Raw genomic sequence first — 27,273 nt, 5'->3', positions numbered from 1 at the left:
GATGCCAGGGCTCAGCCCAGGAGATGCTTATTTAATTGGTCAACTGCGGCCTGAGCATCTAAAACTTTTCCTCAGGTAAAGAACCACTGAGCTAACCGATGTTTCTCAAATATGTTTCTTTCGTGTTTATTCCACTGTACACGCGCCCTTTCCCCTCCCACACACACCATAGGCCCTTATATGGTCTTCAGTTATGGAGGAATACGACTCTGCTACCCTTGCAGAGGCCCAGAAGACAAGCTCCGGTTGTCATAGCAACAGAGAGGCAAGCTTCTGCACACCAGCCACCTAGTCTGAACATCATCCTCAGCAAGGGGGGGATCCCCAGCTCACTGAGCTAAGGGATGGTGTTGTGAACTCCTCTAAGTGCTTGGAGGAGAGAGGGGAATCCTTGTCCTTTGCTGGCTTCATTGTTAATTCTGTGGCAGATGACTGAAGGATCTCGGTCACTACTCCAGGCAACTCCATTTGCTGAAACCCCATAAATTTCTCTGCTCCTCAAGTCAAACCAATGACCAGAGCTAAACCTCAAGTAAAAGAACAATACTGGAAAGCCAGGCGTGGTGGCGCACGCCTTTAATCCCAGTACTCGGGAGGCAGAGGCAGGCAGATCGCTGTGAGTTCGAGGCCAGCCTGGTCTACAAAGTGAGTCCAGGACAGCCAAGGCTACACAGAGAGACCCTGTCTCGAAAAACCAAAAAAAAAAAAAAAAAAAAGGAACAATTCTGGAGCTTAAGTCTCCCATATTAGCTGTGTGCTCTTGGGCCTCAGCTACCTCATAGTGTTTGTCCTTTCTGTCTCACAGAGTCCTTGAAGGCTCATCGGGTAATGAATGGGAAAGCATGTGCTAAGCCGTAAGCTGTTATTATTTTTTGTTTTCCCTCTGTTCTGCCTTAAGTGCTAGGCCCCACCCCCTAGTCAAGTAAATATCACATCACCTGCTGTGGGCCATTCACTGGGTTAGGTCCAGGGAGATGGTTCCAGAGGTGACTAAGACAGACCGGGCTTCTGCCCTCTGGGGAGTCACCATGCTGGTGCGCAGACTGGCATGTAAACAGCTAGTTGACATCCAAGTCAGCATGTGATTAGAGTTGTGGTGATGTCACCCAAGTGATTAATTCCCGATGAAGAATAAGAAGAGATTTTGTAAATGGTTTGAACTAGCCTTCAACCATGAGTAGAATTCTGCCAGCCGTAGTAGCACTCAGGAGGCAGAGGCAGGAAGAGCTCTTGAGTTCCAGGTCAGCCTGTTCTAACAAGCGAGTTCTAGGACAGTCAGGGCTACACAGAGAAACCCTGTCTCAGAAACCCAGAAAAAGAAAGTTGAGTAGAATCTCATTGCTGTTCAGTGAAGGCAAGGAGCACATGCCAGGCAGGATCAGTGGGTGCAAAGCCTGGAGAGATGGCATTGCTTGCTCTTCCAAGGTCCTGAGTTCAATTCCCAGCAACCACATGGTGGCTCATATCCATCTATAATGAGATCTGGTGCCCTCTTCTTGTGTGCAGGTTTACAGGCAAGCAGAGCACTGTATACATAATAAATAAACCTTTTTTAAAAAACATGTTCAGAGCCGGGCATGGTGGCGCACGCCTTTAATCCCAGCACTGAGGAGGCAGAGGCAGGTGGATCGCTGTGAATTTGAGGTCAGCCTGGTCTACAAAGTGAGTCTAGGACAGCCAAGGCTACACAGAGAAACCCTGTCTCAAGAACCAAAAGAAAAAAGAAAAAACCCCCACAAAAGCTGTGGTGTGCACTTGTAGCCCCAAAGCTGGAGGGGACAAAGACAAGTAGAGTCCAGGGTAGCCAGCTAGTCTACCTAAGTGAGCTTCAGGCTCAGTAAGAGACTCTCAAAAGATAAAGTTGACAATGGGCAAGGTGACCCACACCTTTAATCCTGGCACTACAGAGGCAGAGGCAGGTAGATCTCTGTGAGTTAGAGGCTAGCCGGGTCTACAGAGTGAGTTCCAGGCCAGCCACAGCTACACAGTGAGACCCTGTCTCCGGACAGGGGACGGGGGACGGTGGACAGGAGCCGGGGGGGGGGGGGGGAGATGCTCTATGCTAGGGCTGGAGAAATGACTCAGAGGACTTCTTCCAGAGGTCCTGAGTTCGGTTCCCAGCAATCACATGGTGGCTCATAACCATCTATGATGAGATCTGATGTCCTCTTCTGTCATGCAGGCACACATAGATGCAAACAGAGCACTCATATACATAATTTTTAAAAAAAAATGCTCTATGCTAGATCATTCCCATTCCTAGGCACCTTGAGAAAGTAGTCTTTGCGGTGAGGTGACACCTGGTGGTTGAAATCGTCACTGCCTAAATTCCTCGCTCTCCCCAGCTTATGTTCTCATACGTGCTCCTGTTAGACCTTCTGACCACTCCAGATTCGTTTCATCGTCTTCCCAGTCCAGGAGACCCAATGCTTCTCTTTAAACTCACTTCTTCCCCGTTCTAGCCCTTTCCTACCCTTTTGATCTTTGGACCACACACCCAACACAAGCAGAGTGGAGGAGGAAACATGGTCACACCAGCCACCTAAAAAGTGGCCTGCAGCTTGAACAGTACATGTTTCTCAGTGATTTAGACTCCTTTGATCTGGATCCAGAGTCAGAAAGGGTGGATTGAGACCCTGGATGATGACAACTTAGCCTCTCATTGCCTGGGTTTAAAAAAAAATAAAAAAAAAAAAAGCTTCAGTGCATGCCTTTGATCCCAGTACTCGGGAGGCAGAGGCAGGCAGTTCTCTGTGAGTTCAAGGCTAGCCTGGTCTACAAAGTGAGTCCAGGACAATCAGGACTGTTACACAAAGAAACCCTGTCTCCAAAAAAAAAAAAAAAGTCTCTGGCAGGAGATAATGGTTTATGCCTATAACCTCAACACATGGGAAGTAGAAACAGTTGGATCAAGAGTTCAAGGTTGTCCTCAGCTTCATAGAGAATTCCAGATGAAAACCAGTTTTCCATGTAGAAAGTGGAGTCAATACAGCCAGCCCTTTGAGTTTGCTGCAAAGATTAAACGAAAGAATATGAACAAATGCTACAATCTCAACACTTAGGAGGCCAGAGGCAGGAGGATGGAGAGAGGTAGAGGCCAGGCTAGAAAAAAAAAAAAGTCCACAAAGCTGGGCACAGGTACCGGCAAAGGACACGCCCTGGAATGCCACCTTGTAAGTAATGACTGATGGATCTGTAAGTGGCTGAATGGGGAGGAGAGGAGTAGACTAACTAGGTCACTTCCCCTGCTCGCCCTGGGGTGGGAGCACAGCTAAGACAGCATCCTCTGGACAAGGGTAGACATGGCTCAGCATCCACACTTCTGCCCCACTTGATGTCCTGTCCTGGTCCCATGGGACAGGGGCAGCCCTCCATACTGAATGAGGCCCAGTTCCTGAGTGACTCCCAGTGGCAGGCAAGTCTCCAGCTGTTCAGCCCCATATGCTAGCAGTTGAACCCTCTCTCTGCCAGGCACGCGTGTAATCCAGCATCCAGAGGCATTGAGGGTTTGGGATGAGCCTGTGCTGTGTGAAAAGACCCTGTCTCCAAAAAACCAGACAACCAAACAAACCAACAAGAAAACAAAAACAAAAAAAAAACACAAAAAACAAAGAAACAAACAAACAAAAAAAAACCAACCCTCCGGTGGGCTCATCTCTTCAAAGGAAATTTTTCTTATTTTCTCTGCTGCTTATTCCCAGACCAATAATGATTCTCCTTGGCTCATTTCCTGTAGCATTTCTCATCTTGTGTTGTGTCCTGCTCCTCCGGTTCCTATTACAACCAAGTTCATTTATTCATTCAACAAATATGTATTAAGTGTCTGCTCCGTGCCAACTTCTATTGCAGATACTGGCCAGAGAGCAAGATCCAGTCACCACAGGGCTGAGCCATTCTGGTGTGGGAGGTACCCACTAAGCAAACACACAAAGAAGCACATGTGACGTCATGAGTGAGAAGTGCCTTGAGCAAAACACAGACTGGAGGAGCAGAGTATGGGGTGGGCTCTGTGGTCCAGTTTGGCTTAGGGAACGGAAAAGGCAAAATCTCTAAGTCAACAATAATTGTGACAAGGATAATTCTCAGAAGGGCCAGAGAGGAGTGATACAGAGACATTTATTTAGAGACAAGGTCTCACTATGCAGGTTTGGCTAGCCTTGGGACTTTCTGGGTAGAGCAGGATGGTTTTGAACTAGGCAGAGATCCGCCTGCCTCGGCCTCCTGAGTGCTGGGATTAAGAGCCGGCACCACCACACCTGGCCTGGACCACTTCTCTTAAATGGGATCATACAGTGTGTGGTGTTTTGTGTCTGACTTTTACTACGCAATACCAAGTTTGAGGTTCTCATCCATGCATCTAGAGGCTATTTTTATTGTCATGTACTATTTCGTTGTATAAATATAGCAAAACTTACTTGTCCACTCACCTGTTGAAGAACACTTCTTTTGTTTTTGTTTTTTGTTTTTCCGAGATAGGGTTTCTCTATGTTATCTTGGCCATCCTGGACTTTGTAGACCAAGCTGGCTTCAAACTCACAGCGATCCACCTGCCTCTGCCTCCCTAGTGCTGGGATTATAGGCGTGCGCCACCACGCCCGGCTAACTGCAACTCTTATATGCTGCTGATGGGAGTGTAAACTGGTGCTACCACTTTGGAAAGATGGCAATATCTACTAAAAGTAAGTTACATAACTAATAATGTAGCACACGACCTCACATTTTCACTCATGAGAGTACACCCAAGAGAAATTAGTCCAAGACGTGTATAATAGGGATCTGTTTTGTGGTTGTTTCTTCTTCTTTCTTCTTCTTCTTCTTCTTCTTTGTCTTCTTCTCTTCCTCCTCCTCCTCTTCTTTTCCTTTTTCTTCTCTCTCCTTCTCCTTCCTTCTTCTTCTTTGGTTTTTCGAGACAGGTGTTAGCCACGGCTGTCCTGGAGTTGCTTTGTAGACCAGGCTGTCCTCCAACTCACAGCAATCAGCCTGCCTCTCTACCTCCCTGAGTTCTGGGATTACAGGCATGCCCCACCGAGCCAGGCTATAATTGGAAATCTTAAGGAAGGGGCTGGAGAGATGGCCAGAGGTTAAGAATACTGACTGTTCTTTCCAGAGATCCTGAGTTCAATTCCAAGCAACCACATGGTGGCTCACAACCATCTATAATGCCCTTGTCTGGCATGCAGGAGTACATGCAGGCACAGCAGTGTATACATAATAATAAATAAATAAATATTTTTAAAAGATTTATTTTATTTATTGCATATGAGTGCTTTATCTGCAGAAGAGGTATCAGATTACGTTATACACCCTGTCTCGAAAAACCAAAAAAAAAAAAAAAAAAAAAAAAGTTGCAGTTGTACCTAGGCATTGTGGTGCATGCCTGCAATCCCAGCACTTGGGAGGCTGAAGGATTAGCACTGAAAACTGTAGGTCGGCTGAGCTACATAGTGAGACTTTGTCTCAGGAAAAGTCCCACAGCCTCACTGGGACTGGTGCTTCCAATCTTCTTTATTTTAGCTATATGCCACGAAACCAAGGTTTTAAAAGGGATGTGTGGGCTGCAGTGTAGCCTTGGCTGGAAGCAATTTAAGAATGGGCTGGACCCAAGATGCTGCTGGACCAGCAGGAAGCTAGCCTTGTCATCCTGCAGGTAACACGGGTTCAGGCAGTCACGGGCAATCAAGGAAAGTAACAACCCAGATGTGCTGGAACTGTACCCAATGGGACTGACTAATAAAATGAATGAGGCTGGGCCTGAGAGTGCTCTGTTTTAATCTCAGCCCTGGGGTGGCAGAGGCAGGTGGATTGCTGTGAGTACATAACGAGCTCCCGACCATCCAGAGCTATGCAATGAGGCCCTTTCTCAAAAACAAAAAACAAAAAACAAAAACAAAAAAAAAAATAGGCTTGGTGTGGTAACCCAGGCCTTTAATCCCAGCACTGAGGAGGCGGAGGCAGGTAGATCACTGTGAGTTCGAATCCAGCCTGGTCTAAAAACTAAAACAAACAAAACAAATAATCAAGCAAAAAGATGAGTTGAAGAGTCAAAATAAGGGTGAGTTCTGGATATTTATTTCAGCCAAGGTCCAGCTATGTAGTTCATAGACCTCTCTCTCCTCCTGCCACCATCTCCCAAGTGCTGGGATTACAGGCATACACTACCACACCCAGCTAAACACTAGACTGTGTGTGTGTGTGTGTGTGTTGTCTTTGCATGCACATGCCATGGCAGGCATAGAGGGGCCAGAGAATAATTTGTGATGTCTTTTTGCAGGCTTCAAGTGTCACACACAGATTTGCAGACAGGTACTTACTCAGCCATCTCACAGGTTCTTACAGTCTAGATTTTTGCCTTGAAAAGCTGGGTGGAGAGGGATGGAGAGATGGGTCAGAGGTTAAGAGCACTGGCTGTTCTTCCAGAGGTCCTGAGTTCAATTCCCAGCAACCACATGGTGGCTCACAACCATCTATAATGAGATCTGGTGCCCTCTTCTGGCCTGCAGGTATATATGTAGTCAGAACACTGTATACGTGTACAGTAAATAAATAAATCTTTAAAAAAGAAAAGAAAAGCTGGGTGAAGGAGAGGACCATTTTCTGGTATCAAGATTGAGGGAGGCTCAGACAAGAACTCACATGAGGCTATTTTTTTTGTTATTGTTGGTTTTTTGGGGTTTTTTTTTTTGTTTGTTTGTTTTTTGAGACAGGGTTTCTCTGTGTTAGCCTTGGTTGTCCTGAAGTCGCTTTGTAGTCCAGGCTCCTCGTACTCATAGCAATCCACCTGCCTCTGCCTCTGGAGTGCTGCGACTAAAGGTATGTGCCACCAGCACACGGCTCACATGAGGCTATTTAAGTGTACAGTGTTTCTGGGAGTTCAGGCTACCATGAGCCTTAACACAGGCTCAGTGTTAGACTGGTAACTGTTGCCTGCAGCAGAAGGACCAGGGTTAGAGTAGCGGGCCTGCCCCATCGAGCCCTGGAATTTTGACTTTATGCTGGGCCTGCTCAGCCTCCGCTTCATACCTTGCAGGGTTAGAAGTGTGATCACACGTCAACGTGACCTAGAACAAGCGAGAACAGAAACATCTCCTGTGTTCCAGACACCAGACCCAGATCTTGTGAGGTTGGCACCTTTTCCTCCCACCCACATTTTCCAGGTCATTCTAGATAGGCCTGCTGAGGGCCCTTAAATGCTGGGAGCATGTCCCCCGTTCCTTCTCTCAACCCCCAGCCCTTCGCCAGCTTCAGAGAAACGATGGAGAGAGAACATCATCAGGACGTTGATTCATAGACTTCAGTGTATTTTTTTTTTCTATCGGGCGGTTTCTGCAATGACACCTGGGCCTGTACAATACACAATGGTTCACTCTGTTAAAGCTATGGGGTTGGGGCTGCGGGCTGGGGGCCCCTGAGAAGCAGCAGGGCAAGCATCATGACCAGAGAGGGGCAAGCAGCAGCCAAGGGGTCGGGGAGGCGGTGTTTCTGGAGGACTGGGGAACTAGAGAAACCGGATGAGGGGCTACTGAAGAGGGGGGGAAGCCTGGGCTAAAGGGGGAGCAGCCAGAAGTTATTGGGAAGCAGCAGGGTATGGGGGGGCATGGCCACCACCACCATTATGGGCTAGGGGGAGGCATGGTCACCATCACCACTATGGGCTGGGGAAGTGGTATGGCTTGTCTGTGGCTATTTCGACAGGAACTGCTGTATAAAAGGGACTGTACAACATAACCTATAATACAATGTTTACATATGATACACGGTTCTTTCCCTCTTTGGGTTTTTAAAAAATAAATGTACAATTCCAGAACTTTGGGTAAAAAATATATATACAGTCCCAGAGCAGGAGCTGCAGCTGATTTCACGGCTGCCTCAGCCACTGCTGCTTCTTCAGAAGGGCCAGGAAGGAGGGTGAGGCTGTGCCAGAAAACCCCACCCAGTAGCTGCCAGGAGCCCCTTGCAACCCCTCACGTCCCTGCAAGCCCTGGAGGCCATGATCAGAGAGGGAAGGGTGACGAGAGGGAATCAAGGCCTTGCCAGCGCTCAACTTCCTCTCTCTTGCTTCTACCGTCTCTCTTCTCCCCACTCAGGGAGGGGCTGTCTGCCCTAGGTACCAAGATCCACCCTTGGCTCTATGGAAAGACAAAGGGGGATAAGACAGACAAACGGACAGACTGTGTGGTTAGTGGTAGACACAGAGCCAGAAGAAGATGACAGCTCCCTCCTTAGGAGTGAGAGACCTCCCCGCCACCTCAAAGCAGGGAGCTATCGAGAACAGCACCCCTAGCTCCTGATACCACTGCATCCCACCCACTGAGAGGCAGAGGCAGGGCTGGTTGGGTGGGTGGGGGCCCCGCATCGCATCTTAGGCTTGTGTTTCCCTGAGCATCTCTTAGCCTCTCACTGGCACATATCCCAGAGACCTTGGGGAAGCTTGGGTGGAGGGTTTGCAGGGGCTGATGGGTAACTCCTGCCTACTGATATCCCCTGTTGTCTTCAGGCCCACAGTCTTCATGTGTAGGACGGTAGGTGGAGCTGGGCAGGCAGTGGTGGAGACATAGCCAACAAGGGTAGCACCAAACGAAAGGCATCCTTAAAACACTGGTGAAGCTCTCCCTTACGTTATCAGATGCACTCCTGCTCCCTAAGAGGGGACACGTACAACACACACACACACACACACACACACACACACTATCCCTAGGGGGTGTATATCCAGGGAAACAGGTAGCAGAGAAGGCGGCTTCCAGTGTCTCCCACACCACAGTTGTGATATGGGATGCTTCCTTCCTGCTTGGGAAGTGGAGGCTAGAAACTCCATCTCTGGAACAGACCCCCCTGGGAGGCCACAGAGGTGCTCTGTCGTCCCTTGCCCAGAGAGGCTAGGTATCAGGAGAGTAGTCTGAATGTGAAGGAACGAACGAGGCAAGAAGACCTCAGCAGGATGAACAGGCTTATGCGTTCTGGTAGGTCAACCCAATTCCTCCTTGTAGGATCAGGAATCCGGGCCCAGGGAAAAGCTGTCCGATGTGGGGTGTTGAGGGCATCATGCAAAGTGCTTGAGAGCCAGGTGCCGAGGGCTGAGGTGGAGGCAGCCGGGCCCCTTCACCCTCACTGACTATTAGCCTCCAACTTGTAGGAGAGCTCGAAGAGGTGGTTTTGGTTGTCAATGACCTGGAACTGACGTACGTAGGCCTTGGTCTGCAGGTGATGTGGGGATGCCTCCATGTCCAGGCCTGGGGTGCAGGGACGGAGGGGTGGTCAGACACACGCCCCCCCATCCTCCCTTTATCCTTTACAGGCATGCCAGGCAGGGCAGGGCGAAAGGGGCATGAAAGAGGGCAGGTGTTGACAGGAAGCTTGAGGAAAAAAATAGAGATCTGGCCAAGCTAATGAAACACACGTGGGAACAGAGGCCTCCCAATCCCTTCTCTGCCACGGTTCTACGGGAGAAGCGTACTGACACCTGGGTACTCACAGAGGGGCCGGCTCCGGTATTTCCGAATTGTCCTCACTTTCTCCGCCACTGAATGCTGGGAGACGACAAGGAATTAGCCCTGAGAAGGGCACAGACACGCGCGTCCCTCTCCGCTTCATTCTCAACCGGCTTAGTCCTACCATCTCCCGTCTCCAGTGATGGGGCCTCTGAATGCCCACAAGATGGGTAACAGCAAGGTGCCAAGAGAGGGAGTTTGAACTACCCCCCCAAAGCTGCCTGTCAGATTTGTCTCTTGTGGGTGGGTTGCCACAGCGATGCCAACCAGGGAGACAGTCTGGAGTCTGTGTTAGGCAAGCTGGGCACCAGGAGAAGAAGGCTGCTATTTGGGGCCAGTGACAGGAGAAGAGGGGGAGGGGGCAGCTCCTGACTCAGAGGACAGGGGTTGGCAGCGCCACTCACCAACTTCTCAATGTTCACCAAACCATCCACGAGGGTCTTGCTCCCCTCATGCAGGAAGGTCAGGTCTAGGGAACAGGGAACGGGGAGACAGTTACATGTGAGGACAGAGCAGGAGAGGGAACCCACTCCATCCTCCATGACACATGCAGTTTCGGTGGTGGTGGGGGGGGCGGGGTGGGTGTGCTTCCCTGCCGGTGAGCATTCGCAGCTGAGTTGAGAGGGGACTAAGGCAGGACTGCGGGGGTGGGAGGAGGGAATGTGGGGGGGTGGTGGGGAGCACAGCCTGGGAGGGACTGACCTTTGAGGATCAGGGGCACAAATGGAATCAGAGGGGGCTTCATTTTGGAGATGACTTCTCTGTAGCTTTTATGGTTCCGGCAGGGGTCCTAGCATTCCACAGAAGGATCAGAGACAGATGGGCCCAGTGTACCCCCCAAACATGTCTCCCATTCTGGAGGGGCTAATGGAAGCCAACTCCACTCACCGTCAAGGTCTCAAATTTGCGGAACAGGTTCTTGAATTTCCCCGGCAGCTTCTGCAGAGCGTTTGAAGGAAGGAAAGAGAAACGTCAGAGTTCCCGCTCCTTAAATTTCACAGGAGCACGTGACTGGTCTTCCTCAGAGGGTTATGGGCTTGCACGGCTTGCAAGGGGGAGAAGCCAGCAGGTGAGGACATAGAATCAGCCCTCAGGGTAAATCAAGGAGCTTGAAATTGCCTTAGGAACACATTATTCTGCACAAAGTGAGACCTCTGCCTATGCAACGGCCACGCACAACAGTGCTCCCACCTCATGCTGGCTGGGACCCAGCTGACTCTGATAGTAAGACCACTCGAGTGGGATTCTGACTTTTTTACTAACTTGCAAACCTCTATGTCCTGAGTTACAGAGGCCAGGAGAGGGCACCTGCTTCCCACTGCCACAAAGATGTCCGAGAAAGTGTAGCAGTAGTGCCAGGAGGCTGCGCTGGGGAGAGCCCTTCCCCCGCCCCCCCCAGATGCACAGATCCTGAGGTGGGACTGTGGGTAGAAAAGGCAGAGGTCGCCTCACCTCCCAGGTGAGCCGCAGGCGGCTGACAGCAGCATTGTCCAGCCCCATGACCACCGCGTAGAAGGACAGTAGATCCTGGTTCTGCTTGCAGCTGTGTGAGAGGGAGGCCGGGTTGGTTAGGGGGTATGGGGACACAGGGGGTGGTAACCGTGCCCTTCCCAGCCTCCACCAGCAGCACTCACATGGCTGCGATCTTAATGAACTTTTTAAGCAGCTGTACACGCTTGCCAGGGGCCTCGCAGAGCAGCACCTCGGTGGCCACCCAGTGGGTGACCTCGCTGCAGCGTTGCAGCAGCAGCTCCAGGTTTGCCGTCTCCCGGCGGCCACGCTCCCCATGGAACACGTAGTCCACGAACTCCAGCTGCATCCACGGGAGCAGAAGGGGAGGCCAAGGCAATAGGATGTGTGGGTGGAAAGATGGCAGCACAGAGCACATGGAGAGGGAAAGATAGCAGTAGGCAGGCAGGGAAATAGAAAAACGGAGAGAGGACAAGATACAACAGAGGCAGCCAATGTTAACACTGTTCCCCGCCTAGTGGGCACCAGGCATTTGCTTAAGTCTGAGCTATTCTCCATCCGGAAGACATTTACCACTATCATTCTCACATTCTCTCTCTCCTCTCCCCCGCCCCCCCCTAAAGATTTTATTTTGGCTGAGTGGTGGTGGCACACGCCTTTAATCCCACCTGCCTCTCCCTCCCAAGTACTGGGATTAAAGGCGTGTGCCACCACACCCGGCAGATCTCCCCAGCCTCAAACTACATAGTGAGTTCCAGGTCAGGCTACATACTGAAACCCTGTTTCAAAAACAACATCAATGACAACAAATTAAGTCCTTTACATTTGTGTGTGTGTCTGTGTCTGTGTCTCAGTGTGTCTGTGTCTGAGTGTGTCTGTGTGTGTAGGTGCACTTTGTGCAGAGGCCAGAAGAGGGCGTCAGAGCCCCTAAAGCTGGAGGTACAAGTTATTGCCAACCACTGGATATGGAGCTGGGAATCAAACTGGCCCTCTGAAAGAGCAGTAGCCCTTTTAGCCTCTAAGCCAACCCTCTGGCCTTCCTATTTTTTGTCTGTTTTGAGACAGGGTTTTCTGTATCCCAGGCTGGCCTCCAGCTCATCATGTAGCCCAGGATAACCTGGACCCTTCTGCCTCCACTTCCCAGGTGCTGAGACTACAGGCAGGTACCACCTGGTTCACTCAGCGACAAGGCAAGCACTCCACCAATTGAGCCACACCCTCGGCTTAATAGGAAACAGCCCTAGGAATCCTGACATGAATTCTTTTGTTTGTTTGGTGTTTGGTTTTTTCGAGACAGGGCTTCTCTGTGTAGCCCTGGCCATCCTGGAACTCTCTTTGTAGACCAGGCTGGCCTCAAACTCACAGAGATCCTCCTGCCTCTGCCTCCCGAGTGCTGGGATTAAAGGCGTGCGCCACCACGCCCCGGGAGACAGAGGCCTACAGAAGTTACGGCTGTGCATTGCCCACGTGTTTGCTGCGGGTGAATCTTCTAACTAGGGCTGTCTGCCTCAAAAGTCGACTCCCACTAGCACGTTCCCTGCCACACCCCCTGGCCAGCAGGAGCTTCAGCCCCACCTCGTGCACACATCGGAACAGCTCCCAGTGGAAGGCAGTGAGATGGTTGGCAACATCTTCAGGCTCTACCCGGTGAATCTCCGTGTCTCCAGGGGAGACCTGGATCTCCTCAGGAAGGGGTACCTGGTAGCAAGTGGGATCGGAGGAGCTCAGCACCCTATGGCAGGGTGAGAGACTCAGCATGCTCCCCACCCCCACCCCCCAGCTCCCGTTACCAGCCAAGACAGGTAAAGGAGTTCTTACTAGGGCCTCATAGCTGTCCCGGGTACAGGCAAATAGGTGGCTGTTGATGCCCAGTGTGGTGAAAACACAGTCTTCTGTTGGCTGGAGGAGGACCTTCTCTGCAGAGGAACAGGATGTTCGGCTTCGGCCACCCATACCCATCACATACCTCAGCCACTCCGGAAACCCACCTACAACACAGTGCTGACACATCCTAGACTGTGGGACTCACACTGTCACCAGCTTTATACCATTTTTATCTGAAATTTCTCAAATGACTTCTTTTGCGTGTGTAGACTCTACCCCAGATGTAGCTCGTCTCCCATCCATTCTTTCCTATGGCATCCGACAGCCTGGGTTACTTTTCCTTTATGGAAAATAAGGCTAAGGTGAGTGTGCCGCCCGCATGCCTGAAACCCTAGCGCCGTGGAGGCTGAGTCAGAGGAGACTGCAAATTCCAGGCCAGCCTGGGCTCTGCGCTTACACACAAGATGTTACACACACACACACACACACACACACACACACACACACACACACACGACACACACACTATGCTATATGGGTGTGGCTCTCTGCCTTCCCACAGGATTAGAAATGTCTTCAACATGGAAAAAAATGGAGCATATTAAGATGCTGGGGAGATGGGCTGGAGAGATGGCTCAGAGATTAAGGGCACTGACTGCTTTTCCAGAGGTCCTGAGTTCAATTCCCAGCAACCACATTGTGGCTCACACCATCTATAATGAGATCTGGTGCCCTCTTCTGGCGGGCAGGTGTACATGCAGGCAGAGCATTGTATACATAATAAATAAATAAATATTTAATAATAATAAAAAAAAAAGATGCTGGGGAGAGGTGTGTGAGGAACCAGAGCACAATCTCTATGTGGGTATTAGGCAACACCCAGGCCAGAACCCAGTGGTCCTGAACCAGTGTGTCCCAAATTTAATGTACACAGGAATCTCCTGGGGTGGGGTCCAAAGGCAGATTCTAATCCTGTAGCTTTAGGGTAGGGTCTCTCGGGCCGATGTACTCACCAAGGCTGGACCCAGGACAACACTTTGAGTATCAGGAACCTAGAATTCAGCCTTTACCCTTGCTCACCTCCAGAGGAAGCAACAGCTACCAGGACGAGAGCATCCTCACGCTCCGCGGGCTCCTCCGAATACTGCAGCTTCTCCGTCACAGAGCCCAGAATGTCCTGCACTGAAGCCGAGAGGCGGCTGCGTATGGTCACGTAAGAGTGGTCAGGCATGTAGACTCGGCAGAAGACTGTACAGAGATAGGGAAAGACACTGTGAAAGGGGCCGGGGAGACTCCACTGCGGGTGCAGAAGGCCCAGGGACCCGACCCACCTCCCTGAGACACCCCCCCCCCCCAGAAGCTTTGCTCTTCCTAATGGCCACACTCACTCTCATCGGAGCCCCGGAATGCCACTCGGGTCTGCAGACAGGAATCTATCCGGCGGAAGTGGCGGAACAGAGGCTTAACCTGCTTGCTGGGTGGCTGGCTCTCTTCTGGAATCCTGGCATGAACACAGCCAGGCATCAGCAAGCCCTGCCAGGCCTATGGAGGCACCAGGCAGGAACACTAAGCAGAGATAGGACAGGGACTAGCGTAGGACAGTTGTCCAAGTGACTCAAATCAAATGCCACCTCTTTCAGAGGCTCTTCTCTGGTCTACCCACCCATGAAGAAAGATCACTCTCTCATCTTAAAAGCTGTAAAACAGTGGAACGGGGGCTGGAGAGATAGCTCAGTGGTTAAGAGCACTGCCTGCTCTTCCAGAGGTCCTGAGTTCAATTCCCAGCAACCACATGGTAGCTCACAACCATCTATAATGTGATCTGATGTCCTTCTCTGCCTGCAGATGTACATGCAGGCAGAGCACTGTATACATAATAATAAATAAATCTTAAAAAAAAGCAATGGGACGATACTGTTTATGTTCACGTCATCTTTTCTACCAGATTGACAGCTTTTGAGGAACGAGACTAGTTTTTTTCACCTGAGTATTTTTCCTCCTTCAGGTTCTAGCACACTTCCTGGCACACAGTAGCTAGTCGGACATGAGATGCCTGTCTGGAGTTTGCCGACAAGGACTTCACAGTCTGGGAAGGAGACAGGCATGCATGCCGCTGCGGCTTCTAACGCCAGCCAGGGAGTGTTGGTGAGATGACGAAGGTACAGGAGGGTGATGCTGCGTGGTGTGGGGGAGGAAGAAAACTCTCTTTCTGAAAGGGGGACATCTGAGATGTTTCCATGGAAGAGATGGCATTTGACCCGGGGTCTTGGAGGATCATGGGAAGAAAAAGCAGGTATGCACAAAAGTTGCCAGGGTGATAGGTGAAGGGGAATATATATGAGAGGAAAGATCAGCAGCCGGCAGTAAGGGGAGGGTGCTGGTGCTGTGCTCTGGCATTTAGCTTGGAGACATCAGGGAACTCGGATGCTTTGGGAACAGGATGGGGAAGGCATCGTTTATGAAAGTCTGGACATTTTCTTGGGTGTCAGGAGAGAGAAGGGAGAAAGAGGCGAGGCCAGAGGCTCAAGTCCTGAACTGGCTGTGGCAAGGGTCCTGGTGAGAGTCAGTGAATCCTGCAGCAGCAGGAACAGAGGAGAAAACCAAGAGGTGAGTAAATGTACTCCTGTTCTCACTTCAGTGAAGGTGATTTGGGGGGAATTTTGCCAACTGCTTGTTTGTTTTGGCACTCCTGGGGGATTAAACCCAGGACCTCACACATATTAGACAAGCAATCTGCCACTGAGCTGTATTCCAAGCCCTTACTTTATTTTTATTTATTTATTTTTTAATCTTGAGACATGGCATCACTAAGTTGTCCAAGCTGGCCTTGAATTGTTGCGTCTTCTGCTCTAGCCTCCTGAATATCTCAGATCACTGGGGTGTGCTCCCATGCTCAGCTACTTGCTGATACATACATTTTTAAAATAATTTATTGGTGTTTTGCCTGCATGTATGTCTGTGTGAAAGTGTCAGATCTTGGGAGTTACAGGCAGTTGTGAGCTGCCATGTGGGTGCTGGGGAATTAAACTGGGGGGTCCTTTAGAAAAGCAGTCAGTGCTCTTAACCACTCAGCCATCTCTCTAGGCCCTGATACATATTTGTAAGATTTGTTTGGATTTTTTTTTAATGTGTATGGGTGTTTTAAACATGCAAGCACTAGACTTTGAATACAGTAGAGGGCATCGGATGCTTTGGAATGGAGCTACAGATGACTGGGAGCTGTCATGTGGTGCTGAGAATCAAACCTGGGTCCTCTGGGACAGCAACAAGTGCTCTTAACCACAAAGCCATCTTTGTAGCCACTGTTAACTGAGTTGTTTTTTTTTTTTTTTAAGATTTATTTGTTTATTGAGTATACAGTGTTCTGGTCTGCACACCAGAAGAGGGTACCAGATCTCATAGATGGTGGTGAGCTATCATATGGCTGCTGGGAATTGAACTCAGGACCTTTGGAAGGGCAGTCAGTGCTCTTAACCTCTGAGCCATTTCTCCAGCCCCGTTAACTGAGTTTTAAGGGCAGCCACTAAATATGTGTGTTCGGCTGGGCGTGGTGGTGCACACCTTTGATCCCAGCACTTGAGAGGCAGAGGTAGATGGACCTCTGTGAGTATCAGGCCAGCCTGGTCTACAAAGTGAGTCCAAGACAGCCAAGGCTACACAAAGAAACTCTGTCTTGAAAAACTGAAAACCAAAACAAAGAAAAGGAAAAAAAAAGTGTTTGTTCATACACACACATTTCGTAAACTTAAGGTCAAATAAATTATTATCAAAAAGACAGTTTTGCCAGTTGCTGGTGGCGCATCTTTAATTCCAGCACTTGGAAGGCAGAGACATGTAGATCTCTGTAAGTTTGAGGCCAACCTGGACTACAGACTGAGTTCCAAGACAGTCAGGGATACACAGAGAAACTCTGTTTCAGAAATCCAAAAGCAAGACAATTTCAAAGCACGCATTATAATCCCATTTTGGGAGGCAAACGTAGAAAGACTGCTGCAAGTTTCAAGGACTCTGCCTCATAAATAAATAAATAAATAAATAAATAAAAAGAAAGAAAGAAAGAAATCTGGACATGGTGGCAGAAGCAGGTGGGTCTCTGTGAGTTCAAGGCCAGCCTGGTCTACAGAGTAAGTTCCAGGACACCAAGACAGCCAGGGCTGCTACACAGAGAAACCCTGTCTTGAAAAACCAAAAAGAAGCCTGGCGTGGTGGTGCACACCTTTAATCCCAGCACTCGGGAGGCAGAGGCAGGCGGATTGTTTTGAGTTCGAGGCCAGCCTGGTCTACAAAGTGAGTCCAGGATGGCCAAGGCTCCACTGTCTCGAAAAACCAAAAAAATAAAAAAATAAAAAAAATAAAAAAAGTATTTAAGTTCTTTTAACTAAGTTTTAGATTGCCTATGCTACCACTTATTTATGCCTATGTGACAACGTGCTGGAAATCCCATGTAACTACTACTGCAGCTCTTTCCTCTCTTCCCATGACACCGTGTCAGTAGCTCAAAACCAACGCTGGTGAGAGAATTTACACTATGGGAATCAGAGGTATAAAGCCAGGGATCTTTCTCACGAAGCACGGGTTGTTAAATATCTGCCAGAATATTACCAACTTAATAGGGCAAAGTGATGGGGAAAATGGACCAAAAACTAAAAGAGCCTGGAGCTGAGCCTGGTGGCACAGGCCCACTTGGAGACAGGAGGATTTCTGGTAGAAGCCATCTTGGACCGCACAGTATGTTGGGAGGTAGCTACAGACTGGATTAGAGACAGTGTTCTGTGCTTCTGTATTTACTCTCCAGTAAGGGAAAGGGGCTGAAAGAAACCCATATTGAAGGGCTGAAGGGGCTACAGAGATGGCTGAGCGCTTTAAAGAGTCCTGGTTGTTCTTGCAAAGGACCCAATTTCTGTTTCCAGCACCCACAGGGTAGCTCACAGCCATCTATGACTCAGGTCCCTGGGGACCCAATGCCCTCTCCTGTCCTCAGCGCACCCAAGCATGCCGGTGGTACACAGCTCTAAGTACGGGCAAAGCCAATAAAAGTAGATTAATAAACAAACATCTTTAAGAAGCAAGCAAACAAACAACTAATACGGTGAAGCCACAAGACCAGAGGCCGCCCCAGTAAGAGAGGAACTCAGAGGGGGCTCCCCTTTCCCCCCTCACTTCAGCTCCACTGTCTCCACCAGCTGGTGCAGCCTCAGGGTATCCTCTCGGAGGTCTTGGTAAAGGGAGTCATCCTTCATAATTAGTAGATACAGCTCCTAGGGAGAGGGCAAAAGCATGAGATGCAGGTAGACTTCTCATCCCAAGGACCGCTCACTTATAAGGGCCAAGGCAGGAGCCCCCTGCCTCAAGCACTCAGGGATGGCCCAGGGCAAAGAGCACTGGCATCTTTTGCTTCTAGGTAGCCAGCTTGAGGAGGAGTGTGAATCCTTCAAAGGGACCCCTTGAAGAGCGAGCAGATAGCCGGCGCACCCACGCCTTCCTCCCCAGGCCCACCTTGATGATGTGGCCGGCCCCTTCTTCCTCTTGCAGCAGTCCTTGGTAGGTATCCAAGAAGTGGAGGAGTAGGGCTAGACAGGCTTGCTTCCGGCCCAGCCCCTCTGGACCCTCCACATTCCTTGACTGAACAAAGCTGACCGCTAAGTTAAGTAAAAGTTCTGGATTGCCAAGGAAATTGACAAAGGCGGACTGCCCCCAAGTATAAATATTCTGGGCCTTGGTACTAAAAGGAAAGAAGGCTTTCAAGGCCCTGGAGCCAAGACCCTCACACATACCAGCCATGGTATTTTTTTGTTTTTTTTTCAGAGTACAAATAGTAAAGGCTTCAATTTGACCACGTTCAGCTTCTGCCTGTTAAAGAGGTTCACTTAAGAATACTGCCAAGCCAGGTGTGGCGGCGCACGCCTTTAATCCCAGCACTTGGGAGGCAGAGGCAGGCAGATCACTCGCTGTGAGTATGAGGCCAGCCTGGTCTACAAAGCAAGTCCACGACAGCCAAGGCTACACACACACACACACACACACACACACACACAGAGCAAGTCCATGACAGCCAAGGCTACACACACACACACACACACACACACAGAGCAAGTCCATGACAGACAAGGCTACACACAACACACACACACACACACACACACACACACACACACACACACACACACAGAGCAAGTCCATGACAGCCAAGGCTATACACACACACACACACACACACACACACACACACACAGAGCAAGTCCATGACAGCCAAGGTTACACACACACACACAGAGGACCTGGCATTTACAATTAGGTTCTATGAATTCAATTATATTAATTCAATGAAGCCAGGCATGGTGGGCGCATTCCTGTAATCCTAGCACTCTGGGAGGCCCACCACAAGTCATTGATAGCCTGGTCTACATACGAAGTTCCTAACCACCCAGGATTACATAGTGAGATCTGTCTCAAAAAGCAAAAGCAAACAAAGAATCAAGTAATGTGAATGGATGTTGCCAAGAGACCCAATAAATAGGCCAGCAGTAGCTCATCTCCAGCGGACCCCACTGAAACACAGCCAAGACCTAATGCTGACACCAGACCCTATGTTTTATTTTGTTTTTTGTTGTTGTTGTTGTTGTTTTTCAAGGCAGTGTTTCTCTGTGTAGCCTTGGTTGGTCTGGACTCTCTGTAGATCAGGCCGGCCTTGAGAACTCACAGAAATTGATGTGCCTCTGCCTCCCGAGTGTTGTGGTTAAAGGCGTGCGCCACCATGCCCGCCCCAGACCCTATGTTTAGAGCTGTCCTCAAACTCAGAGATCCACCTGTGTCTGTTTCCTGAGTGCTGGCTATGCCACCGCCGCCAAGCTTAGAGCAAGGATCTCCAGTGGGTCCCCTTAACAGGCTCATAACGCCTTACATGTGTTCACATGGGTAACACTTCAATTAGTGTTGACAGCTTCCCCACCTAGGACCAGCCTGCACCTTACGCTGTAGAGGTGTCTCCCACACCTGCATCAAGGCTGGTCCTCACCGCAGCCCAGAGCAGAGGGTCTATTTATCTCCATTTTACTGTAGAATGTCATCGGCCCAAGGTCACACAGCTGGTGAGACAAAAAAAAAAAGCTGGACGTGGCCTCTAAGGGAGGGTTAGGGCTGGGGATGTAGTTTATAAGGCTAGGAAGAATGGGCCCCCTCCTGGTCTGCCCTTTTATCCACTCCATAAAAGGATATTACTGATGTAACTCTTGTAGAAACTTTTCTGTTGGCAGGAAGAGGGAGTGGGTGAGGACGATGTCGTCAAGCAGGACATCTGTGGAGATCAATGGGGTGTCACAGATGTCACGGGGCGGGGGGGGGCACGGCTTCTAGAGCCCAACTGGAAACCCTGCACCCTCATTTCTTGCTTCTTTAGTAAGGCTGGAGCCCCTGGCCACCTGCCCCGTCATGCTCTGCACACGCGCACACACACATGTGTGAAGGTTCTGGGCAGCCGCTGCGGGGGTGGGGCTGGCAGCTGCCAAGGCAGCTGGAGGGAAAGCGGGGTGTGTGTTGGGGGGGGTGGAGGGGTGCCTTTGAAAGGCCGTGCACACTTCTTTTCAGTGTGTGGGAAGTTGGTCAGAGAATACAGCATGCCCAGAGCTCTGTTTGGAAGAAAAAGGAAGCCATGGAAAAGGGGAGCCTCAACAGAGAACTGGCAAATGCAGAGGTCGCAGTCAGAGGGATGTAGATATATCTATCCATCGCCCCTCTACCACCCTTTACCTCATGGCTTTGCAAACGTTTCCACAGGGCAAGTGGGGACCATCCCCATTAAAACCGGCAGAGGGGAACAGACTGCCATCTCTTTATCTCAGTCTTTAAATAGACAACCCGTGTCCTCTGGGTGCCCAGAGGTGGAAGGGTTAATGATGGAAAGGAGAGGGGAGGGGCTCCTCTCAGCACCCTTTTCCCCCCTCCACACCCCTGTCTGGGCCTGGCTCAGCCAGTCAGCCAGGTACAAGGTCGCCCTGACTTGCCGCCAGCCTTGGGGTGGGGCACGGTTGCTTGGCACACACACAGATAGGCAGGGCACAGGGAGGGAGCCAGGTGTCCTCGCCAGGACAGGTTAGGGCCAGGTCCCCAGGCACTGCTCCAGGACAAAACCAAGGCTTCTGACAACTCTTGTCATGCCCTGCTGCCACTGCCAGCCATGAAGGTGGAGGCCGAGAAGGAACACCAGATTGTCTATTTTGTCTACTTCAATTTCTTCTGCTTCACAAATGAGAAACTGAGTCCTGAGCCAGAAGGAGACCCTAGATTTCCGAGTCTTTGTTTTTGTTTTTTTCCCCCTCAATATAGAAGCAAGCAGGGTGTCAGGGTAGAATCTAGTAGCCATGAGGTGCTGCCTAGACCTCTGAGGGGGCTCTGCTTAGGTGTGGAGAACCTTTTGTCTCCTCCCACACAGCCCTGAGAGGAAACCAAATGGCTTGGGGACAAGGCTTATATTGGAAATATTGGAGTGGCAGGTTAAGCTGGGAGGTTTCCCAAACCAGTTACTCTGGGGATTTAGCCTGCCAAGCCAGATAATATGGATGGCAATTCAGGAGTCTTAACCCAGGGAAAACTGAACGATCTGTGTCACCATGCCCCTGCAGAAGAGGAAAGACAGCCCCTCTTTTCCTCTCTGCCCATGTTCTGCTGTTTCCTTGCTATGTTCTGAAAGTCAGGCAGAAGATTCCCCCACCCCCCACCCCCCTCTGCCCAGCCCTCATGCCCAGCTCCAAGGATGGGGATTAGGGCCTAAGGAAGCCTGACATCCTTCCTAGCATCTTTATCTCACTAGAGTCTGACTGTTAAAACCAGAGTAAAGGAAAAGGAGCATGGGCCGAGCGGGGGCGATGCTGATACGGGGGCTACAGTTTGGCATCTGTTTCTTCCAAGGCAGGCTCTGGTCCAACGCACAGCCTCCCTGGGGAATGTGTCATAGAGACGCAGGGTGTGTAGTGTAGGCGGGAAGTTATGGTTAAGAGAGCTGTGTGTGTGTGTCTGATATTTTACTAATTAAATCCAAAAGGTGTCAGCTCCCCAGGGCAACTGCAGCCTAAGCTACAAGAGAGGACCCCGACCTTCAGAAAAAAAAAAAAAAAAAGAGAGGGTGACACCATATTCCTAAGGCCAGGACACCTTGCACGGGATGGAGAGTAACATGTAACACCCTCATCTTCAGGGTCTCAACTTTGGGCTCCCAAATCTAAGACCCTTCTGGGTTTAGTGGAGTGCCTAGGTAGATCTAAAGACCCCTGATGTCCTTCTCCCTCAGTTCCAACTGGCAATGTGGGAGGCCTAAGTTCCTTAGAGCCCTTTAATAGGATGCTGGAGCGGGTGAAATGGCACCATCATTTAGGGAATATGGCTCTCAGGGTGTGGTTATTATTTTTTAAAAAAGGCCTTGTGCTGAGAGGCATGACATAGGAAGAGGGTGGGAGCTGCGGAGGCCTAGATGCTTCTGGATACATCCTTCTGGATGCTGCAGTCTCCTGGTAGCTTCCCTTGGAGACCTTCAAGTCCACCCTCCCCCCCAAAAGAGGACACTTTCCCTAAAGGCAGCCGGGCCCTGTGCCTATCCACACCGTCCTGCCAAGAGAGCTAGCCTGTGGTCTGGGGGTGGGGGCTTCTACACAGCCAGAGAATCCTATCAGCGTTTTCAGGCCTCAGATATGGTCTGGAGGGTAGTACATAACCTCAGCTGGGGAGAGCTTCCATCTTAGGGTGTCAGGCCCTAATTTAGGGGGATGGGAGGAGGTAAGCAGTAACAAGGGCCCATGGGAGATTGGCTTAAATGTCCTGGGCGGGGGTGGGGTGGGGTGGGTTGGCTTAAGGAGAGAGATAGATGCCTTGGCTTCTTCCCTGAGAATGACGCTAAGGTGGATGGGCATTACCACCACGTCCTTTTCCCTACATTACTTTGGGGTTCCCCTCAGCCCTACACCGGTGCTAAGGACAAGAAAAGAAACCGGGGGCACCCCCTCTCCCCTGCTCCGGGGATGGATGGGCAGGCTTACCTGAGGCGCCGCTGTCCCTGGTGGTCCCTCCAGCCAGGCGCTCTAGAACCCGGTTCAGAAGATGCTCTGGTCGCTCCGGGGCGCCCAGGGGGGCCCAGGGCGGTGAAGCCAGGGGCTCGCCGGGGGATAGCTCATCTGAGGAGTATGAGGAAGGGGAGCGCAGAGGTACCCCGCACCCCAGCGGCCCAGGCCCGGGCACCTCCTCTAGCTGCAGCCAACAGGGCCCCCCGCTGCCCAGCTCCTCAGAGACCCCTATTGGCTCTCCCCCTTCCTCCTCAGCCGGCGGCTCCAGCCCGGGCTCTGTTGGTGGCTCTCGGAGGAAAGCTGGGAGCAGCAGGCGAGATACGCTCTGACGCCTCTGCAGTGGCCGTGGTCCCCCGGCTGGACCACCGCCCCCGCCAGGACCCCCACCCCCTCCAGGCCCTCCGCAGCAACCCGGACCCCCGCCGGGACCTCCCGCCACCGCTCGCCCCGCCAGCTGCGACGTCTGCTTCTTCAAAAATTTCTCCAGCGGCTTCATGCCCCCCCCCCCCGCCCCTCTCCTAGGGGCCGCCGGGGGACCCAGGTGTCCCAGGCGCGGGCGGGGGGGGCGGGGACACGATGCTCAGAGCCGGAGGAGCAGAGCCGAGGGCCGTGTCAGGCGTCGGACTGTGAGCCAGAGGTGGCCGAGTCTCGTTGGCCAGAGTCCAGTGGCCAGTGGCCGGGGGAGGTACCAGAGAGAAGAGGAGCTCGCTCTCAGCGGCCCCCCATGCTGGCTGCGGCCGAAGGGCGGTCAGGCAAAGGGGCCGGTGTCCCCGGCTCAGCGCTCCCAGGGCCAGGCAGAGGCGACCGAGGCAGCGGGCGGAGCGCAAGGCTGAGGACGCGGCGGCGGCTGCGCTCCTGGCCCTGGGGAAGGTGGCAGAATTGAGACCGCGCCCCCTTCTCCAGTCCCCGCCCCTCCCCTGCCTAGGCCCGCCCCGACCCGGCAGCGCGAGGCTTGAACTTAGGCGCCGGTGCTGACCACAAGGATAATTCGGGCTTGGTTTCTGACAGTCGCAGAAGCTAAGGGCAAAGGCGGGGGAGAGATTTACCAAAGTAGAGGACTCCCAGCTCTCGACTACCGGGGACCTTACGATCATTTCGAATAGCCAGGGCAGATCTTTGACCTACACCTTAGCATGCCTATATGGATGTAGGCTTATAAAAGACTGCTGAACTCTTTGCGTCTTTCCCACAATTTTATTTGGTCTTTATCTTCCACCTATGAGAAGAGCTGGGACGGCGTCTTGGGTAAACTGGCATTGGCACTGGGGGAGGCACCTACATCCTTTTCTGATAGGGTAGGTGGTGCAGGGCCGCCCTTTAAGGCAGGTACTGGCAGGTAGAGAAGAGCCAGGCAGGGGCCAGCAGGTTGTGGCAGGTCTAATTGGGGTGAAAAAAGAGAGAAGACAGAAAGAGGAGACCCAAACCACAAGGGTATCTTAGTCCGGGTGGCAGCAAAGGGAAGCAAGATCGAAGTGAGTGGTAAGTCTCCAAACTGCCAACTGTTGTCACCAAACACATAAAGTCAAGTGTATACAGCCAAGGAATGAGAGAAATATTGCCTTTGCTCCTGATGGCCATACCAGAGCATTCTGTCCCCAAAGATACACCCCACTAGGATGGGGCTAGAGAGACAGTGTGAACATATCCAGGCTAGGTATACATTGGTGAGGGAATGGCACCAGGTTCCTGGTGGGCTGGGACTCCTTGGACAGAGCCCCACCCCTGTTTACTGGGCATCAGCCAGGCATGGTCAGACAGGAATGCTAATAGCTGGGAGTGGTGAAACTGACAGGGTGTGTACTACACTTGTGTTGCTGTCTGTGCATACGCAGTTCCATGTGTGCTAGCCATGCATTCGTGTGCTCAGAGAAATAAAGCTCTGCACACCCATCTGTGGGTTTGGAGAGGGAACAAAAAAAAAAAAAAAAAAAAAAAAAAAGCTCTGATTTTGGCTAAGAAGCTAGGCCTGAGCATAGGTTTTTCTCTCTGAAGCTCCCTTCATCGGACACTCGGTGCTATCTCTTAAGGATGAAAGTAGAAATTACCAGAGTGGCGTGGAGCTCCCCAGGTAACCTTTTAGGAACCACGTAAGAAGAGGGGAGGGCCTCTTTTCTGCACATGCCACAGTTACCAGATTAAGCTGGTTGCCTTGGTAACCTCTCTGGGCAGGATTTGGGATTGTCGGTTAGGAAGGGTAAAAAATTGAGGAGTGCGAAGGGTGTAGAGGCTGGAAAATAAATGGGACCAAAGGGTGTCCAGAAAGTAAAGGCTTGGGGAACAGGACCCCAGACCTTTCCAGTTACAGAAAGTTGGCAGTCACTAACTTCAGGACCTTGCATCAGAGGCAAAGGCAGCATTAAGCTGTGGTCCTCCTGGGGCCGCAGTGGTTTCCACTCTGGCTACAGGCTGGAACCACATGGGAGCTTTTCAGAATCGCTAATGCTGGGGTCACACACTAGGTCAATTATGAGATCCTCTGTGGCAGACCCAGGGCTTTTGATAGTTTAAAAAGCTCCCAGGTGATTCAAAGAGCCATCATTGAAAATCACTGCTCTAAGCCAGGTGTGGCTGGCGCACGCCTTTAATCCAGCACTTGGGAGACAGAGGCAGGCGGATTGCTGTGAGTTCGAGGCCAGCCTGGTCCACAAAGCGAGTCCAGGACAGCCAAGGCTACACAGAGAAACCCTATCTCACAAACCACACCCCACCCCACACCCCCCAAAAAGAAAATCATTGCTCTAGGTCAACTGCAGGTGTCAAGATGATCTGGTAATTGCAAACCCTTGCTGTTACCTACAGGTAGGTCCATGCACTGACTCACAGGAGAAAGCTGATAGGACATCTGCATTACCATGAGAAAAACAAGAGAAAGGTAAGGTGGTATTCAATTACTTAACTGAGGAAATAGAGGCTAACAAGCCTAACTGAGCCAGCCCATGGGCTTCTGCGAAGTTATTGGACCGGGTTACCTAAGGCAGTAATCTATCTGCCCCTTAAACTCCCATTGTCTCTGCCCACCAAGGGGCAGGCTGGGAGGGCAGAGAGAACCCGAGGGCTTTGCTGAGCTTGAGTTTTTTCTTGCTGGGCTGATTACCAGGGCAACAGAGAGAGCAATGGGAACTAACCACAGGACCGAGCAAAGAGGCAGGGTGGAGAAGGAGACCATCCCAACATTCCTTTCTCCAGCCAGTAACCCACCCACATGATATAGGTTGGCATTCTTTGTATGACCAGGGAGACCAGGTCTAGAGTAAGACAGGTACCTTGTGTGACAGAGGGAACATGTCCCAAGGTAAAGACAAGAATGTTTCCAGTTCCATAATACCCAAATTTCATAGCAGGGGGTGACCTTATATAATAGTTGTAAAATTCCACCCAACAAAAGTTAATTCAAAACTGGGAATTACAGCTGGGCTTGGTGGCACATGCCTTTAATCCCAGCACTCAGGAGGCAGAGGCAGAGGCAGGAGGATCACTGTGAGTTTGAGGCCTGCCTGGTCTACAAAGTGAGTCCAGACAGCAAGATAACACAGAGAGACCCTGTCTGGAAACAAAACCAAACAAAAAACAAAGGCCTAGAGAGATGGCTCAAGGTTAAGAGCACTGCTCTTCCAGAGGACCTGAGTTCAATTCCTAGCAACCACACGGTGGCTCACAACCATCTATTATATGATCTTATGCCCTCTTCTGGCTTGCAGGTGCACATGCAGAAGAGCACTATATTCATAATAAATAAATAAATCTTTAAAAAAACAAAAACAACCAACACCCCCCCCCCCAAACCTGGCAATTACTGTGTGTTCCAGAGTCCTTTAAATAGAAGGCAGCACAAACAAGTTGGTTCTTTTGCTCTCCTTGTCCTACCAGTACTGACTGCTGTCCTTCAGACTATGGGCCTTGGCATTGTGGTACTATATTTACTTTCCAAGAAAGACGGCTATCTACAGCTAGGGGTGCTGCACGTTTTTAATCCCAGCACTCGGGAGGCAGAGGCAGGGGGACCTCTTTGAGTTTCAGGACAGCCAGGGGCACACAGTGAGACTGGGCCTCAAAAAAACAAATTAAATATATAAAATAATAATTTAAAAAGCTGTCAGAAATTGTGTGTGGCAGTGCACACCTGAAGTTCCAGCACCTGGAAGTGGCAGCGAGAGGGTCAGAAAGTGAAGGGTATCCCCAGCTACCAGGTGAGTTAAGAGGCCAAGCTGAGCTACATGAGCCCCGGGTCTGAAAAGCAAAAATAAACAACAAAAAAGGGACGTAGGATGAGAAACTGTTGGAGAGTACATATCAACTTCGGGCCTCATGGGGGCTCCTTACTTCTCTGCCCTTCCATTTTACCAGTCTAAGCTGGCTCAAATTACCATTGTGATTCTATAGTGAAATTCAGAGTTTCTTTCTTCCCTCCCAAATCACACATAATAACTGGCAAGAGTCAAGTC

The 27,273-nt window shown here is 50.8% G+C and overlaps 1 protein-coding gene across 1 annotated transcript; it reads right to left on the bottom strand.

Annotated features, from left to right (window-relative positions):
- Positions 1-7,276: 7,276 nt before the first annotated feature.
- RAPGEFL1 (Rap guanine nucleotide exchange factor like 1) lies at positions 7,277-23,976 on the bottom strand. The gene is made up of 16 exons (XM_084751144.1): positions 23,878-23,976; positions 22,808-23,692; positions 19,998-20,076; positions 18,279-18,414; positions 17,943-18,040; positions 14,171-14,283; positions 13,863-14,030; positions 12,777-12,874; positions 12,534-12,656; positions 11,123-11,301; positions 10,941-11,031; positions 10,377-10,427; positions 10,191-10,278; positions 9,893-9,957; positions 9,473-9,527; positions 7,277-9,230 (listed from the first exon to the last, which is right to left on the bottom strand). Exons 2-16 carry the CDS (start codon positions 23,325-23,327, stop codon positions 9,106-9,108), a joined length of 1,989 nt encoding a protein of 662 aa, XP_084607270.1. The 5' UTR covers positions 23,328-23,692; positions 23,878-23,976; the 3' UTR covers positions 7,277-9,105.
- Positions 23,977-27,273: the final 3,297 nt, after the last annotated feature.

This window comes from Acomys minous (assembly GCF_964271855.1).
Source record: "Acomys minous genome assembly, chromosome: 12".
NCBI classification, from domain to species: Eukaryota; Metazoa; Chordata; class Mammalia; order Rodentia; family Muridae; genus Acomys; species Acomys minous.
Note: the sequence above shows the minus strand (reverse complement) of the source record. Positions and strands in the feature narration are given on the sequence as shown.